This window comes from Diadema antillarum, unplaced genomic scaffold, assembly GCF_040938485.1.
Source record: "Diadema antillarum isolate AM-2024a unplaced genomic scaffold, OU_Dant_1.0 seq00001325_RagTag, whole genome shotgun sequence".
In the NCBI taxonomy this organism is placed as follows: Eukaryota; Metazoa; Echinodermata; class Echinoidea; order Diadematoida; family Diadematidae; genus Diadema; species Diadema antillarum.
Genome location: NW_027272096.1, coordinates 631094 through 646194, shown reverse-complemented (window position 1 = coordinate 646194; position 15101 = coordinate 631094). Strand labels below are relative to the sequence as shown.

Below are 15101 nucleotides of genomic sequence, written 5' to 3'. Positions count from 1 at the left end.
TAACCTGGAAGCATTAAACTGCACATTACTTGAATATGAGACCATTCTGAAGCAAATCATTTTCACACAACAATAGATATACAATGAACTCTTGAATGAATCCCATAAGGATTGGAACAATCATCTCCCAGCATTTCCACTGATTCCCACTGATCAGTTACTAGCCTTCCCCTTGAAATGCGAGAGAGCGAAGCAAGCGAGCTTGAAAATGTTGACATTGTACAGTCCCAAAACGGCTGTTTGTAGCTAAATTTTTTTGCTTTGGAAATTGAGGGGGTGGGGGCGCACCGGGCGCAACTACTGGCAATTACTGGCAGCAACATCAGGAGAATGACATAACGATTCAATGCGAGCGAGCGAAGTGAGCGAGCTTGAAAATTTTGACATTTTACAGTCCAAAAACTGCCGTTTGTAGCTATTTTTTTTTTCGCTTTGAAAATTAAGGGGGGGGGGATGCGCACCGGCACCCGGCAGCAACATCAGGAGAATGGCATGACAATTAAATGCGAGCGAACGAAGCAAGGAGGCTTGAAAATTTGGACATTGAACAGTCCAAAAACGGCCGTTTGTAGCTATATTTTTTCGCTTAGGAAATTACGGGGGTGGGGCGCACCGGGAGCAGTTGCTGGCAATTACTGGCAGCAACATCAGGAGAATGACATAACGATTAAATGCGAGGGAGCGGAGCGAGCGAGCTTGAAAATTTTGACATTTTACAGTGCAAAAACTGCCGTTTGTAGCTTCATTTTTTCGCTTTGGAAATTAAAGGGGAGCCCGGTGCGCTTCCCCCCCCCCCCCGATCTGCCACTGGTAGTCAAGGGTGTCGGTTTATGTTCATGATTGGGGGAGGTATGACCAGCGAGGTGGCGTCGAAGTGGCCAAGCGGGGGGAGGATGTCGAAAATCTGCACTTTAGAGCATCCCCTTATTGTTTGTGTTTGTGTGTGTGTGTGTTTTTTTTTTTATATGCATGGAAAAGTTAGGAAATAGCCCAGGTCAAGTCTTATTATTGACAATGCAAGGCATTTTAATATAGACAAGTACGTAAAGCAACACTGCAAAATCAATGATCTAGCTTTGATATAACGAAGCGTAAGGTACAAAAGTTTACATTCTACATCACATTGCGCAACATTGCAGTGACTCTTCTTTTGCCGTTCGGATGTTCTGAGTACACTGCGCACATCCTGCTTATATTCCGAATGTCAACAAGGAATCACGCTGAATCACAATCTTTTTGTCGGCTCCGGGCTTTTTGAACAATGTTTCACAGTATATACCTCTTTGATTATGATTAAAAGAATCACCCTTTCATGTCGATTTGAAAAGCAGTTTAATTAACCCTTGAATTACCATTTTGGTAAGTTTTTCTTTTTTAACCAGCGGATTGGGGGGGGGGGTACATGCCCCCCATGCCCCCCCCCCCGTAATTACGCCGCTGCATGCCCCTGCATACGAGGGCGCTTTTGCATTTTTAGAATTCAGATGAAAATATCTCGTAAACACATTTATGATGTAATCTGGGGAAATTTCAATCCCAGAAGTGTATACTATTTTTTTTTTTTGTGTGTGTGGGGGGGGGGGGGGGAGGGACCCTCTGTTAATTGAAAGTATCTAGATATCTCCTCCAACCCAAGGAACATTTGCATTTCTTTAAACTGAAGTAACAGACCTGGTGCACACTTCAGATGAAACATTTTGAAATCTGTCAATCTAAAGTGTATTAAGTAAAAATGACTGAACGGGGAGGGTATGGGAGGGGTTAGGCCTATCCCCCTCTTACGCGAGGGAGATTTTGTATGTTCAGAATTGAAATTCAGCCATCTTTGGGTGAAATATTTAGACAGTTTTCTATCATGTCTATCAAAAAAGTAAGAACATTTCCACATCTCGGGAGTTACGATTAGGAGCAAAATGATCTGTTTGTCCCCAATACTTTTATGGGGGAACCATCCCCCTCCCCCTCCATCGACGCCTCTGCATATGAGGGAGCTTTTGTAAGTGAAAGATCTGCTGCACACTCTTTGATAAATATAAGGAAATAAAACGTCAATCTCAAAGGTGTACAAAGTCTATCGAAAGGGACCCAGTAGCGGAGCTTTTGCATATTTATGATTGCAATTCAGCGATCCGGTGCATAATTCTGGCGGTAGTTGTACAATTTATTTTCCATAAAGAAAGTTCGAGATTTGTCCTATCTCGGGAATTGCTTGGGGGACAAATGATTTGTCTGCCCCCAACATTTCCGTAGGGGCGGGGCAAATGCCCCTTTGCCCGCCCCCCCCCCCCCCCCCCCCGAGATAGATTCGACCCCCTGATCATCCCTGGATATGCCCATAGATGTATCAGAGTCATCATCGCGTCAGGAATGATTCAGGAATGGAGGGGGGGGGGGGGGGGGGGTTCAATTATGGCGGTAGAGTTTCTGTTATTGTTTGTTTGTTTTCGTACATAATTTGCAGATGGTCCCGAGTTGCTCGCTTCATAGCATGTTTACATATAAGCCTATGCTATTTGACGTTGTCAACGTCTGGACCATACCTTATGTCGATATTACTTTCTTCGCGAACGAGCGAAGCGAGAGCGCTTGAGAAAATTATGTATACATTATCCTACAAGATAGAATACTGTTCAGCTCTGTTACCTGTCTGAAGGCGGGCGTATGAACGTCATGCAATATGCCAAAATTGATACAATCACATTTCTGCTTTTTTCAGGGGGGATAATTGTACAGGCCACCCCCCCCCCCTCCTCCATGGGGGGGGGGGGGGGGGATATATCCCCCCATCCCCCCGGGATTTACGCCCATGTCCCCTTGCATTCCCACTGATTCTCACTAATCAGTTACTAGCCACCCCCTTTAAATTTCCTTTATTCATCGAGGATATAGCTGTGGGCGGCGATGATGTGTATATAGCAGTAACACACGTTAAATGTTGTTGCGACACTTTTTACTGGTAAAGGTGTATGGATTAACGAGTGATGAATGTCCACGTATATATACATTATGACACTGTCTGAGTTGACGGTCTGAGTTGCTGATTCAAAACGGTAACAGAGGAGAACGCATAGAGACTGAGCTGTTAAGCTCTTGATTATAGTGGGTGTTCACGTACACAACTTTTATGCCCCTGTCACACTTTGCCTAATAGGCAAACGCATGAGAATCGAATTTTAATTATTGGCATCCGTTAATATCCGTTAAACACCATTTCATACACATCATGTACTTTTTATCATTTGAATGGACGTTTATCTTCCGGTGATGTTCGTCAGAGCGGTCAGAAAACTGTGTGCATGCACAAAGCTTTTTTTTTTTCTCGAAAACTGCTAGCGCGATTTGACCCTTGTCCGAAGGTTGTACGTTTTCTTCTGTATCTGTACTGTAGTTTGTCGTTTTCCACTCGCTTCCATCCGCTATAGGCCTCCTGTTGCTGAAAGAGATGGAAAGGATGGAACGGCTACAATAGGTATAGCACCTGAAACCATACGCACAGTTCTCTGTCGTTCGATATACGTCTCATGCGTCATCCGTTTGTTCCGCGTGCATTTTGTCTTTGATATGCGGTTCATATTCGTTTCTCATGAGTTTGCGCAAATTCCACTGTCCTGGGGGGCATTTCATGAAGCATTTTGTCCGACAAAGTTGTCTGACAAATTCGCTCTCAGCCAGTCAGATGCAAGGATTTCAGCAGCTTGTAACAGTTTGTCAGAAAAATATCCGACCAACTTAAACTGCTTCATGAAATGCCCCCCAGGACACAATCGCCCCAGATGTGTTGTTTGTTCATTTTGTTCGGCCTATAGAACGTGCATGTATGCTCCTCTAAAACGAAAGCTTTACACTTTGTCCAACTGATTGACGATGAGCTAGTACGGATGAGCAAAATATTGTCCGTTTCTTGAACCATGGGCCTAGCCGGCAAAGTGGAACAATCAGGGGTTTCAAAAGGTAGGCGGTTCTCGGAGAATGGAGTTGGGATGGTGTAGTCTAATTTTGACAAATACGATTTCAAATTCTTCCTTTTCCTTTTTTCGACTTGGTTATTTCCGACTTTTGGTTCCTTTGTCTTTCAGTCACACACAAAAAAATATTTATATAGTGTGCACATCATTCTCACGTGGACTCCGACGCAGACGACGTTTTTGATCCTCTGTGCGCAAATGCATGAAATATTACACTTCTTGCAAGGATTGGGCTAATTGCGATATGATAATGTGTGGTTGTGTGTGTGCCTTTGCCAACAGTGGCTCTTGGAGCCTTCTTTATACTTCTTGCTGCTGGCTTCAACTACGTTTCGCGCATGCGCTCATCACCTCATGACGACATTCTCTCAACTCTGCGTCACATCCGCGAGGTGACTCGTCGCTACATCCGTGGTAGGCGGGAGATGGCGCAGCTAAGCGAGTCCTGGAAAAATCCTCGCCAGTCTCAGGAGAAGTTTCTACTTGACATTCTGCGGGAAAATGCCGACACCGTCTACGGGAGGGAACACCGCCTCGGCGAGATTCGTTCCATGGAGGAATTCCGACGGCGCCATCCACTGACTTCCTACGAGCATTACAGGCCTTACGTCGACCGGACGATGAGAGGCGAGTCGGGCATCATCACGCCACGGACGCTGGACAGTTATTGCCGGACAACGGGCACCACCGGTCAGTCAAAATACATCCCGCACGTGATGAAGTTGCACCTCCTGGACGCCTTGTTTTGTCGCACGACGAAACTTGCGTTCGAGCTCTGCCCGACTCTCGGCTTCCTCCAGAAAGAATTTTGCTTCTATGCCCATCCTAGAGTCACGAAAGCAGAGAATGGAGTTGACATCAGCTCGTTCCTCTGTTTCTCTCCGAAAGACAGCCGTCACCTGGATGTCTTCAGCAGTCCGCCGGAGGCATTTGGGATCAGCTCCTTAAAGGTTAGAAAACAGATGTATCTAATAGCAATCTGGCTTTCATTTTGAGGACTGGATTCTTTTTTTTTACTTGCGTACGATTAGAAGCGGTGATTTTCCGTGGTCACCTCTAACAAAGCTTTAAAACGAACCATGATTTATTTATTTCTTTTAATGTGACTGGATCTCCTTCATATCAATCCTGTTACCCAGGAGGAACAGAAAAACTTGTAAAATGCTCGCTCAAACAAAAGTTAAAATCCATCATTGTGAGTTCCTAATGCAATTACGCAGTCATTATAAGATCAAATTATTCACAATAGTATGATAGATAAATTTCGACATCCACTGATAATGTTGACGCACTGTAACTCTCCGAGAAGATACACGATAACTCGCAACGACGAAATGAGTCACTTTGAAAGTAGAATTAAAGTCGGCCACTGAGGAAGCCATTAACGTTTGTCAAAAGTAAAATCAAAATAGAAAACAAAACAAAACAGACAAAAACAAAACAAAACACGGAACAGAGTGGTATAAATTCCCGCCGAGGGACTAGACTATGAGAAAAAGGTACCTTGTCTCTTTAGGCACAACCTTCGCGCGAGGTTCCCTGGCACTGTAACCAGCTCGGGACCGAAGAAGTATACCTACAAGGTCATTCAATGAGGCACCTCAACTCTTCCCTAAGGTTTGTAAAGCCCATGAAACCCATGAAAACCCATGAAGGGATTTTAATCAAACTTGGTTGTCAGTAATTCTATGGGTAGATGATCTCAATTTGTTCAAATTGGCACGGCGTGTATGCGGGGGAGGTGAACTTCAGGAGAGCGTGAGACCCCCACCTCACCTCGGTTTCTTGGTCAATTCGTTTTGCTTTGCTTTGTTTTATTTGGTTTTGTTTCTGTCAACGTGTTTGCTTACATGCCTGTCTGACACGAAATGACCATCTACAAATGTGTATTCTGATATGGCTTTAATGCAGCTGATTTGCCCAAGAAACACTGTCACAGGTACTCAATACTCGATCTACCGTAAGATATATCTACACTGTGTAAATATGAGAAATTCGCCCAACCACCACTCTAACGTTTAGTTTTATTCCATTTTTTTTTTGTAAAACGAAGGATGCGAGCTACGTCCACGTGCTCTTCGCTGTTCGAGAGCCATCCATCGGCATTTTTTACTTCTTCTTCTTGAACTACATGGAGAGCATGATGAAAATCCTGGAGCAAAGGTGGCCGGACATCGTTTCCAACATCGAGCGAGGGACTATCCACAAGGACATCGAACTCGACGATGGCGTCAGGGCGGCTCTGGAGGCCACCTTGGGCTCAGGCGACCGAGAGAGGGCCAGACAACTGCGAAGCGAGTTTGAAAAGGGGTTCAAGGGGATTATGACGAGAATTTGGCCCGACATGGCCATGGTTGTGGGCATTGATAATACTAAGATCTGGCCAACAATGGAGGCAAAGTATGCACCAGGTAATCCAAACACAAGTAATAATAATGGATAAATGAATAATGTCTGTGCTGTAAGACTGATATATTTGTTGTTCTTCTTTTAAAGAAAAAGAAAGAGAGAGAGAAAATTGGGGCCCTATAGAAATGATTTGCCCCAGACAATACTAACATAAAACAAACATTATAGACCTTAGAGATATTAAACAAGAATATTAAATATACCATATCTCCACGAGGGAGCTCATAATGGACGCCTCCGCAAAGGACTCGTATGGGAGACACAAAATATGTTAAAATATCAATTATCAAAATAATATCCAATACCAACAATGATGATCCTGTCTCAAAAAAATGAGCTCAAATTTATTCAAGTTTTTGAATCTATTCAAGTTTTTATATACTCTGCACAGTAAAATAAGCATAATTACAATACGTTTTGCTGTAATATCATTTGCATCATATAAGTTATCAAAATAATGTTATAACTGTACATAGATCAAATGTGTATAATGTACGTTATTAACATTTTGATTTTCAAGTGATTTACGTTTTACAAGCTTCGCTTTGAGAAGATTTGTTACCATTTTGTTACAATGCAGAATATGGATTGTTTTCTATTTATGTTATTTATAATCATTTCTTGTGTTCGTACATGCATTTTGCATTACACTTTATGGCTTGTACTTCTCACAATTTGTTAAACGATATGCTTTTGGCAAACGTATACTTTGTATAATTATGTATTATTTTTCGTTAGATAGAAAAGTGGAATTGAACTGAATTGAATAGAATAGAATAGAATTGAACTACATTGAACTGAATTGAATTGAATTGAATTACATTGCATTGAATTGAAAGAAAATATGCTCAATCGGCATTGGATCAGCCCAACAAATTAGAAGTCCCCGGGATTCGAGTCCTCGGGGATTAGAGTCCCATTGAGCTGCATTCTTATTCCAGCTCCAAAAAGCTCAATACTTATGATAGTTTAAATCATTCGCTGGTGGCTGCAGGATCGTACCTGATTTGAGGATGGCACCTAAAATCATGGTAGACTATTAAAATGCAAGGATGAACACAAACAAGAATAACAAAATTATTGAATTTGCAACTTTCCCCCATGTTTTCACACAAATCGGTTACAACGGCGTAGTTTATGCCATTACAGTATACGAGAGGAAAAATTGACGTCATCACGAATGATCTTCATCCTTATTTAGTAGCTACAATCATTCCTCCACTTAAAAAACTAGAATGTCATCATTTCTAAAAGATAGAGCTTTACAGTTGATAAAATTTGAATTTTGATTGCCATTACTTGGCAGTTACTAGGATAAGCAAATCTGATCAGTTGGCAATTATGGGTGAGAAAATTGTCGAGTACACATAATTGATGTATTACTCGTACCAGTATTCGTAAATCATCGTTCATCATTGATGATTCAAAATGTCCCTTTTTGTCCCCGCCGAACGAGTTCGAACAGGGGACTATGAAACGGGCTCCGTACGTGTGTGTGTCCGTGTGTCCGTCCGTCCGTCCGTCCGTCCGTCCGTCTGTCCGTCCGTCCGTCCGTCCGTCTGTGCGTCCGTGTGTGATCAAATTGTTCAGTTTGCTACTTCTCTGTCATTTATGAGCCAATTTTGATTCTGTTTGTTTTATATGATAGCACTACATGGGAGCTTTGAAACTTCTACACAGAATTTCAGTTGTGACCTTTGACCTTGACCTTTGACCTATATTGTACATTTTGCTTCGAAATGCTACTCCTTCGCCATTTCTAACCCGATTTCGATTCCGTTTGCTTAGTGTGATGGCACTAGGTGAGGGCTTCAAAACTTCTACACAGAATTTTGACCTTTGACTTCTTTGACCTTTGACCTTGATTTTTTACTTATATTGTACTTTGGCTACAAAATGCTACTCCTTCGCCATTTCTAACCCGATTTCGATTCCGTTTGCTTTATGTGATGGCACTAGTTGAGGGCTTCAAAACTTCTACACAGAATTTTGACCTTTGACTTCTTTGACCTTTGACCTTGATTTTTGACTTTTATTGTACATTTTGCTACAAAATGCTACTCCTTCGCCATTTCTAACCCAATTTCGATTCCGTTTGCTTTATGTGATGGCACTAGGTGAGGGCTTCAAAACTTCTACAAAGAATTTTGACCTTTGACTTCTTTGACCTTTGACCTTGATTTTTGACCTGTATTGTATATTTTTGCTACAAAATGCTACTCCGCCATTTCTAACCCAATTTCACTTCCGTTTGCTTTATGTGATGGCACTAGGTGAGGGCTTCAAAACTTCTACACAGAATTTTGACCTTTGACTTCTTTGACCTTTGACCTTGATTTTTGACCTGTATTGTATATTTTTGCTACAAAATGCTACTCCGCCATTTCTAACCCAATTTCACCTCCGTTTGCTTTATGTGATGGCACTAGGTGAGGGCTTCAAAACTTCTACACAGAATTTTGACCTTTGATTTCTTTGACCTTTGACCTTGATTTTTGACCTGTATTGTACATTTTTTGCTACAAAATGCTACTCCTTCGCCATTTCTAACCCAATTTCGATTCCGTTTGCTTTATGTGAGGGCACTAGGTGAGGGCTTCAAAAGTTCTACACAGAATTTTGACCTTTGACTTCTTTGACCTTTGACCTTGATTTTTTACCTATGTTGTGCATTTTGCTACTAAATGCTTCTTCCGGCGGGGACAATATTACGCACCGCGTAATTTCTACCTCTCCTTGTTGATTTGAACATCAGTAAGTTAGTGGATCACTTTCATGTACTCACACAAAATATATCATCTCAACATCCTTCCTTTCAGGGATTCCTTTGTTTCCATTCGTGTACGGATCATCCGAGGCCATTTTGGGTCAGGCTGTCTGGTTCACCAAGAAACAAAGAGGCTATTACCCTGTCAACACCGAAGTCATCTTCGAATTCATCGAGCTAGCAGATACGTGAGTTAATGTGGATAGTTTAATTTCCACATTGTGTTCTCGATTTTTGGTTTCAAGATGATCCATACATGACAAATACCTATGTAAAAAGGGTGTTTTGAGCAGAGCTGAAAACAAGAAATAGGCCTATTTGGAAGGCAATTAGAACACAAGGAAAAACTTTACCTTCCAAGGACTAGGTGATGAGCATGACAAGTGGCACATCCGCAGCTCTTCATAGGGGACTCGATCGAGAAGTGAACTCGGGGTCATCCCACGAGACCGACGTCGACGAGTCATACAGTTTGACATTGAATAAAGGTCCGCAATTAGTCATACAGACCACGAATCATGCAGCCCATGAGCGTGATGAGTTCGACACTAGGCATGTATATGAGTCCGACACTAGGCAAACGAGGCCCACGTGTTCGACACTAAGTAAAAATGCCCAGTGCACGAATTCGATACTAGGTAAATACGGCCCACGTCTGTCATGTACGCCTACTTTCATTACCGCATTGTATCGTTTGCTTTTGAAAATATAGAAATATGAATCTGAAGTGATTCTGAAAGTAGAATTATTAATGCTCTTGGACGGCACTCATTATGATGCTGTTGTGGCGGTACAGGGATAAAGACCAGCCCAAGACCTACCTACTAGACGAGCTGGAAGTCGGAGAGCAGTACGAGGTGGTCATCACCCAACTCAGCGGTCTCTACCGATATCGTATGGGCGACATCATTCGCGTGGTCGCTTTCGATGGCAATACTCCCATCTTGGAGGTCCTGTACAGGTGGGTATATAATTGAGTGATATAGACAGACGACCTCAGAGTTTCATTTTGCTTCCAAAGATATTGAACTTGCCAAAACAACATCACAATCTGCTTCTGAAAGATCGACAGATTCTCGAACTCCATACACGTGGGTGCGACTCCACAGCTCTCTGAAATGTTAATGAGTAAACAATGGAAAAGACGTTCAGTAAATTGCAGAAAGTTTTTTAGTTATCGAGTTTGAAAATCACCTTAGAAATGGCTACCCTGTCAATTTAAGTCTTTGATGCGGATCATGGCTCCTGTTGAGCCATTGAGAAATCTTGGTACAGTCAATTTCATATACTGCAGGCCTACTTTGAAAGAAATTGCTCAACCCTAATCAGGCTGGGCTTTTTTGGCTATGCCCCAGTCACATAGACATCCCGGACCACCCCGGATCTGATCCGGGGTGATCCGTGGAGGGATCCGTGTTGACGCCGGGAGGCCAACACGGCAACTATTGGAGGTCAAAAACATCCGGCGTCATCCGGGGACTGCCGTGTTGGCAGAGCAATCCGGGACGGTCCGTGTGGCTGCCGTGTAGCTGCCGTGTTGATCCGTGTAGATGCCGTGTTTGTCCGTGTAGACGCCGCGCTCTTCCGGCCTTATCCGTGTAGCTGCCGTGTTGATACCGTGTGTACAGTCATATCAACGCTCGTCGACGCTCCATCGAGGTCGAAACTATCCCCGAACTCCCCGGATCATCATGTAGATCCTTGAGGATCCGCGTTTATATAAAACCGGAGGGGGCGGATTCCCCACCCCCCGAGATCTCGGCCATCAGTGGCGCGATCGCAACGAAATTTGGCATGCGTGACACCCAAGTCGTAATCTAAAAGATAATTTTAATCAATTAATTATGCAAATTAAGCCCAAGATAATATTTTAGCTTAATTAAAAACATTGAGAGTCTCCTTTTTGGTTTGTATATCAGTTTTAGCATATTCAACAATGGATTATTGTACATCATAAAAACTTTCAAAAGTCATTTCATTTCTTATGTATTTATTGTTTTTGGAATTTCTTATTTCAATGTTTTCGACTTTTGTTTTTTCTTTTTTTTATTGGAAATTGTCACTGACCAGTTTTCTACCATATTTAGCATAAAATTAATCAATAAAAGTGACCAATTGTAAAAATAATCAGGTTTTTATGACTTTTATGACAGAGCTCTGTTTCCATAGAAAATGTAAATAAAAATCACAAATTGTGGTTTTGGGGTGACATGCCGTTACAAAAATGGGTGTGGCTTGGAAAAAGTACGCGCAGACGTTGCAAATTTGGTCTCAAAAGTTGCGCGAGACTTGAACAAAGAAAGTAAAGAAGCCTCGCGACGACGCCTTCTCACGTTACAGAATTACAGCGTGAAACGGCGCGGGGGGGGGGGGGAATTCTGCCCCCCCCCCACCCCGGCCCTTTTAGGGTTAATTGTCTCTTTGATTTGAATTGCTGATATAGCACTATAATTATACAATAGGCCCTAGAGTTTAACACATCCAAGATCATGAAACACGCACACCACACACACACACACACAAACACACACACAAATCTGGCTGGCTTATATACGCTGATGTCCACTAAAGCCAAGACACATGGGACAATGTATCAGGATTAGCTTTGTTTTAGGATTCTAACAAAATTCATATATTATCACAAATCAGCATTGTTTTGAATAAATGTAGATATCCCCATAGCCGAAGAAAAACATCGTGTGTGTGTGTAGTTTTGGAACGATGGAACAAAATTGCTGCATGTTCTGCACATTGTTTGAGTCATCATGTTGCCCTGCTTTTTGCAGGAAGAAAGAAAGTTACAAATTGGCAGTACTGCCAGTAATTAGTACATGATAATGTACGTGTTTATTTTGACTTGTAACGTGATAGATGGGTTTTAAGTGCTTCGCAAAAACATTCATCCTACACAGAGGTCGGACATTCAGACACCACTCGCCAGAAAGCACGTATTGCTTGCCACTTAATTTCTTTCAGCCAACTGTATATGACATGATAGTTTGTCAGCTCATGTTTTACCTATTACCACTTCTATGTAATACGTGTCTTGTGTTTCTCCACTCATTCATTTCAGAGTTCTGATCACCTCGCAAAGTGGGTGATTTTATATTTTCGATGTTTTAGCCGTCTTTTTCCGTCCGTTTCAACTAACAGGTTGGGAACGATGCTAAACGTGCGATACGAGAAGTTGACCGAAGTAGTCGTAAGAGAAAGCATCTCCGCAGCAGTGGCCCGCTGGCCCGGCCTGACCCTCTGCAATTATGCGGCAGCGGAGAGTTCCCTCATCCCCGAGACAAGCCCCGGTGAGTTCATTTCGGATCCACGGAGGGAAAAACAAACAAACAAACAAACAAACAAACAAACAAACAAACAAACAAACAAACAATAAACTATAACAGATTTCTAAACACGTCATGATTATTCATTTCTTATTTTTGCTTGCAAGATGGTTTCATTTATTACAAGGGAGTCCTAAACGATAACTAACTTAATACCTTGTATATTGACTGAAAATATTACTCCTTGAACACTGAAAAGCAACTCAGAAAGTGACTATTTTAAGAAGTAAAAGCACTTGATTCGTAATACAGATCGACTAGGTAAATTATATTTGGACGAAACTTGGTTTATTACAGAAACACAGACACACACACACGCACAGGCAAACACAACAAAAATAATTATATATAATATAAATTTTGTATTACTATATAAAATCTTATTGAGGATAAAGGCAAAACATATTATGATAGGCCTATCTAGCAGGTCGCTTTTGATGTTTTCTCAGACTATGTATCTACTTATCAAGATGATTAGATTTTGCTATCATATATCTCGGATTTCCTATCTTCTGTTTATAGTTAAGTCGAGTGTTCACTTCCGCTTCCTGTCATCTGCGAACCACAGTTCCTTAAAAGTTTGTTCGAACTGATATGGTAGATTTGTGTCTTCCAAAATGATTAGCATTGTAAAGCACTGATCTTAGAGATCAGTGCATGTTGTCAATTAAGTTACCGAACATGTCGTAGATGGTAACGCGAGTATGCAGCGAGCGTCACTTACGTCGAAGTTTCGTCACCACTATGTATTGTGACGAGTACAGATACAAAGCACACAGATGCCATATTCACTGGCAATCTTACAGGGTCATATCGAGAAGCATTCACATTGTGCTTTGTGATTCAATCACTCATCGCTATTGTATCTCTCAGTTGTATTATCATTACAAATGATTCTAATCATTTTAATGCCGTTAATTTCCATTTTCATTTCGTTTATCGCAATGCAACTACTGCTAACAATATAATGGTAACAGTGCACATTTCTATAGCGCAACCCTCCTTCATCAAAGATATGCTCTACGGCAATGCAAGGTTTTATATAGCGGAAGAAGAAGAGAAAGTATTTTGATTTATTTTCGTTTTCTTATGTCAAACAGACACATATTTAAGAGAGACATTCTAAAATCATGATTCCACTGAGGATGACTGGCGAAGAGTATAATAACAGGAAAATCATTCGAAACTTTTGGTTCAATGTTGGAAAGATCGAGTACCCCATAAAGACTATAGGTCCCTGCATAAAAATGTAAGAGAACTGGATGATCGAAGCTTGTTGGGAGGGTTATAGCAATACAGAGAATTCTCAATATATTCAGTTGCAGTTGCTGGACGGCATTATGAGTGGACTATCCTCATTATTGCTACTCTGATAATTTATCACTGTTTGCTACTTATTTTATCACAGCGTTCGAGCCTGATGAGGTCATGCCGTTCTACCTTATCTTCCTCGAGGTGAAACAAGAAAACGGGCACGGAAAATTCACACTCACCGAGGAGCAAAAGTCTATGGCAAGTTGATCATTTTACAGTTGTACATTTTTTTAGGACTATTCATGGCATACGCAGGGAACAGACCCCAATTTGTGTGACACTGTAACTATATCAAATTGGTAATATCAAACTAGACATCACTAAAGTTTTAAGAAAAATGCAAATAAATCAGCAAAATGTTATTCCCATCTGCGCCATTTTTAGAGGACCAAAGCATGAAACGGGTCGTATTCATCAACCTTTTAAAAGTCACACTTGTATGCAATATCATTTAAGAATTCATATTTAATATTTTCAGAAAAAAAAAGGCTAGATTAATTCGCTTGATTATGTTTTGAAGGATCAAAGAAAGTAAGGCATAGTGAGATTATGTCTCTCCCTATCATAGGAAACACACCATGGGAAATGAATTTCCTGCTATCTCAAAATACAAGATTTACATAATGATGAACTATTATTTAATATTTCATTATGTTAATCTTGTATTTTGAGATCGAAATTCATGTATCAATTACTTTCTTGAAGTAGAAGTGGTGATGATGGTAAGGATGATGGTAAGGATGATGATAATGATAGTTATGAAAGATTATAGTAATGAACTTTATTCAATCATATAGCAAAGGTTTGATAGGAAAAATTATATTACAGAAACACAGAGTTTATTTCACGGCATTGACATCTGGTGTTTCCTTGATCTTTACAGATCGACACTGAATTGCGTCGCCGAAACAGCGTTTACGAAGGAATGCGCAGAGACAACGGGATTTCCCATCCTAGAATTCATCTCGTGAAAACCGACACTTTCGACAAACTCAAGACCTATGTTCTAGCGAACACAGGCGCGACTGCCAACCAGTACAAAACGCCGCGAAAACTCAGGCTCTATGGAATGATAGAAGTCCTGCTGAATCACATTCGAGATTAGGGCGGTCCCACAGTGGCGTGGGGGGGGGGGCATGGGGGCGGGGGGCACGTGCCCCCCCCCCCCCCCCCCATCCGCTGGTTTAATTAAAAAGAAAAAAAGAAGAAAAAAGAAACTTCACTGAATTGGTGATTCAAGGGAGAGTAAACAGCTTTTGAAATCTACATGAAAGGGTGATCAAGAAATAAGATATTTTTTGAAGATTT

The 15101-nt window shown here is 41.5% G+C and overlaps 1 protein-coding gene across 1 annotated transcript; it reads left to right on the top strand.

Annotated features, from left to right (window-relative positions):
• The first annotated feature begins 3908 nt into the window (after positions 1-3908).
• LOC139708342 (uncharacterized) lies at positions 3909-14898 on the top strand. Its single transcript, XM_071620301.1, has 8 exons — positions 3909-3951; positions 4248-4915; positions 6019-6376; positions 9194-9329; positions 9938-10102; positions 12295-12443; positions 13888-13991; positions 14677-14898. The coding sequence occupies exons 1-8, from the start codon at positions 3909-3911 to the stop codon at positions 14896-14898; spliced, it is 1845 nt and encodes a 614-aa protein (XP_071476402.1).
• Positions 14899-15101: the final 203 nt, after the last annotated feature.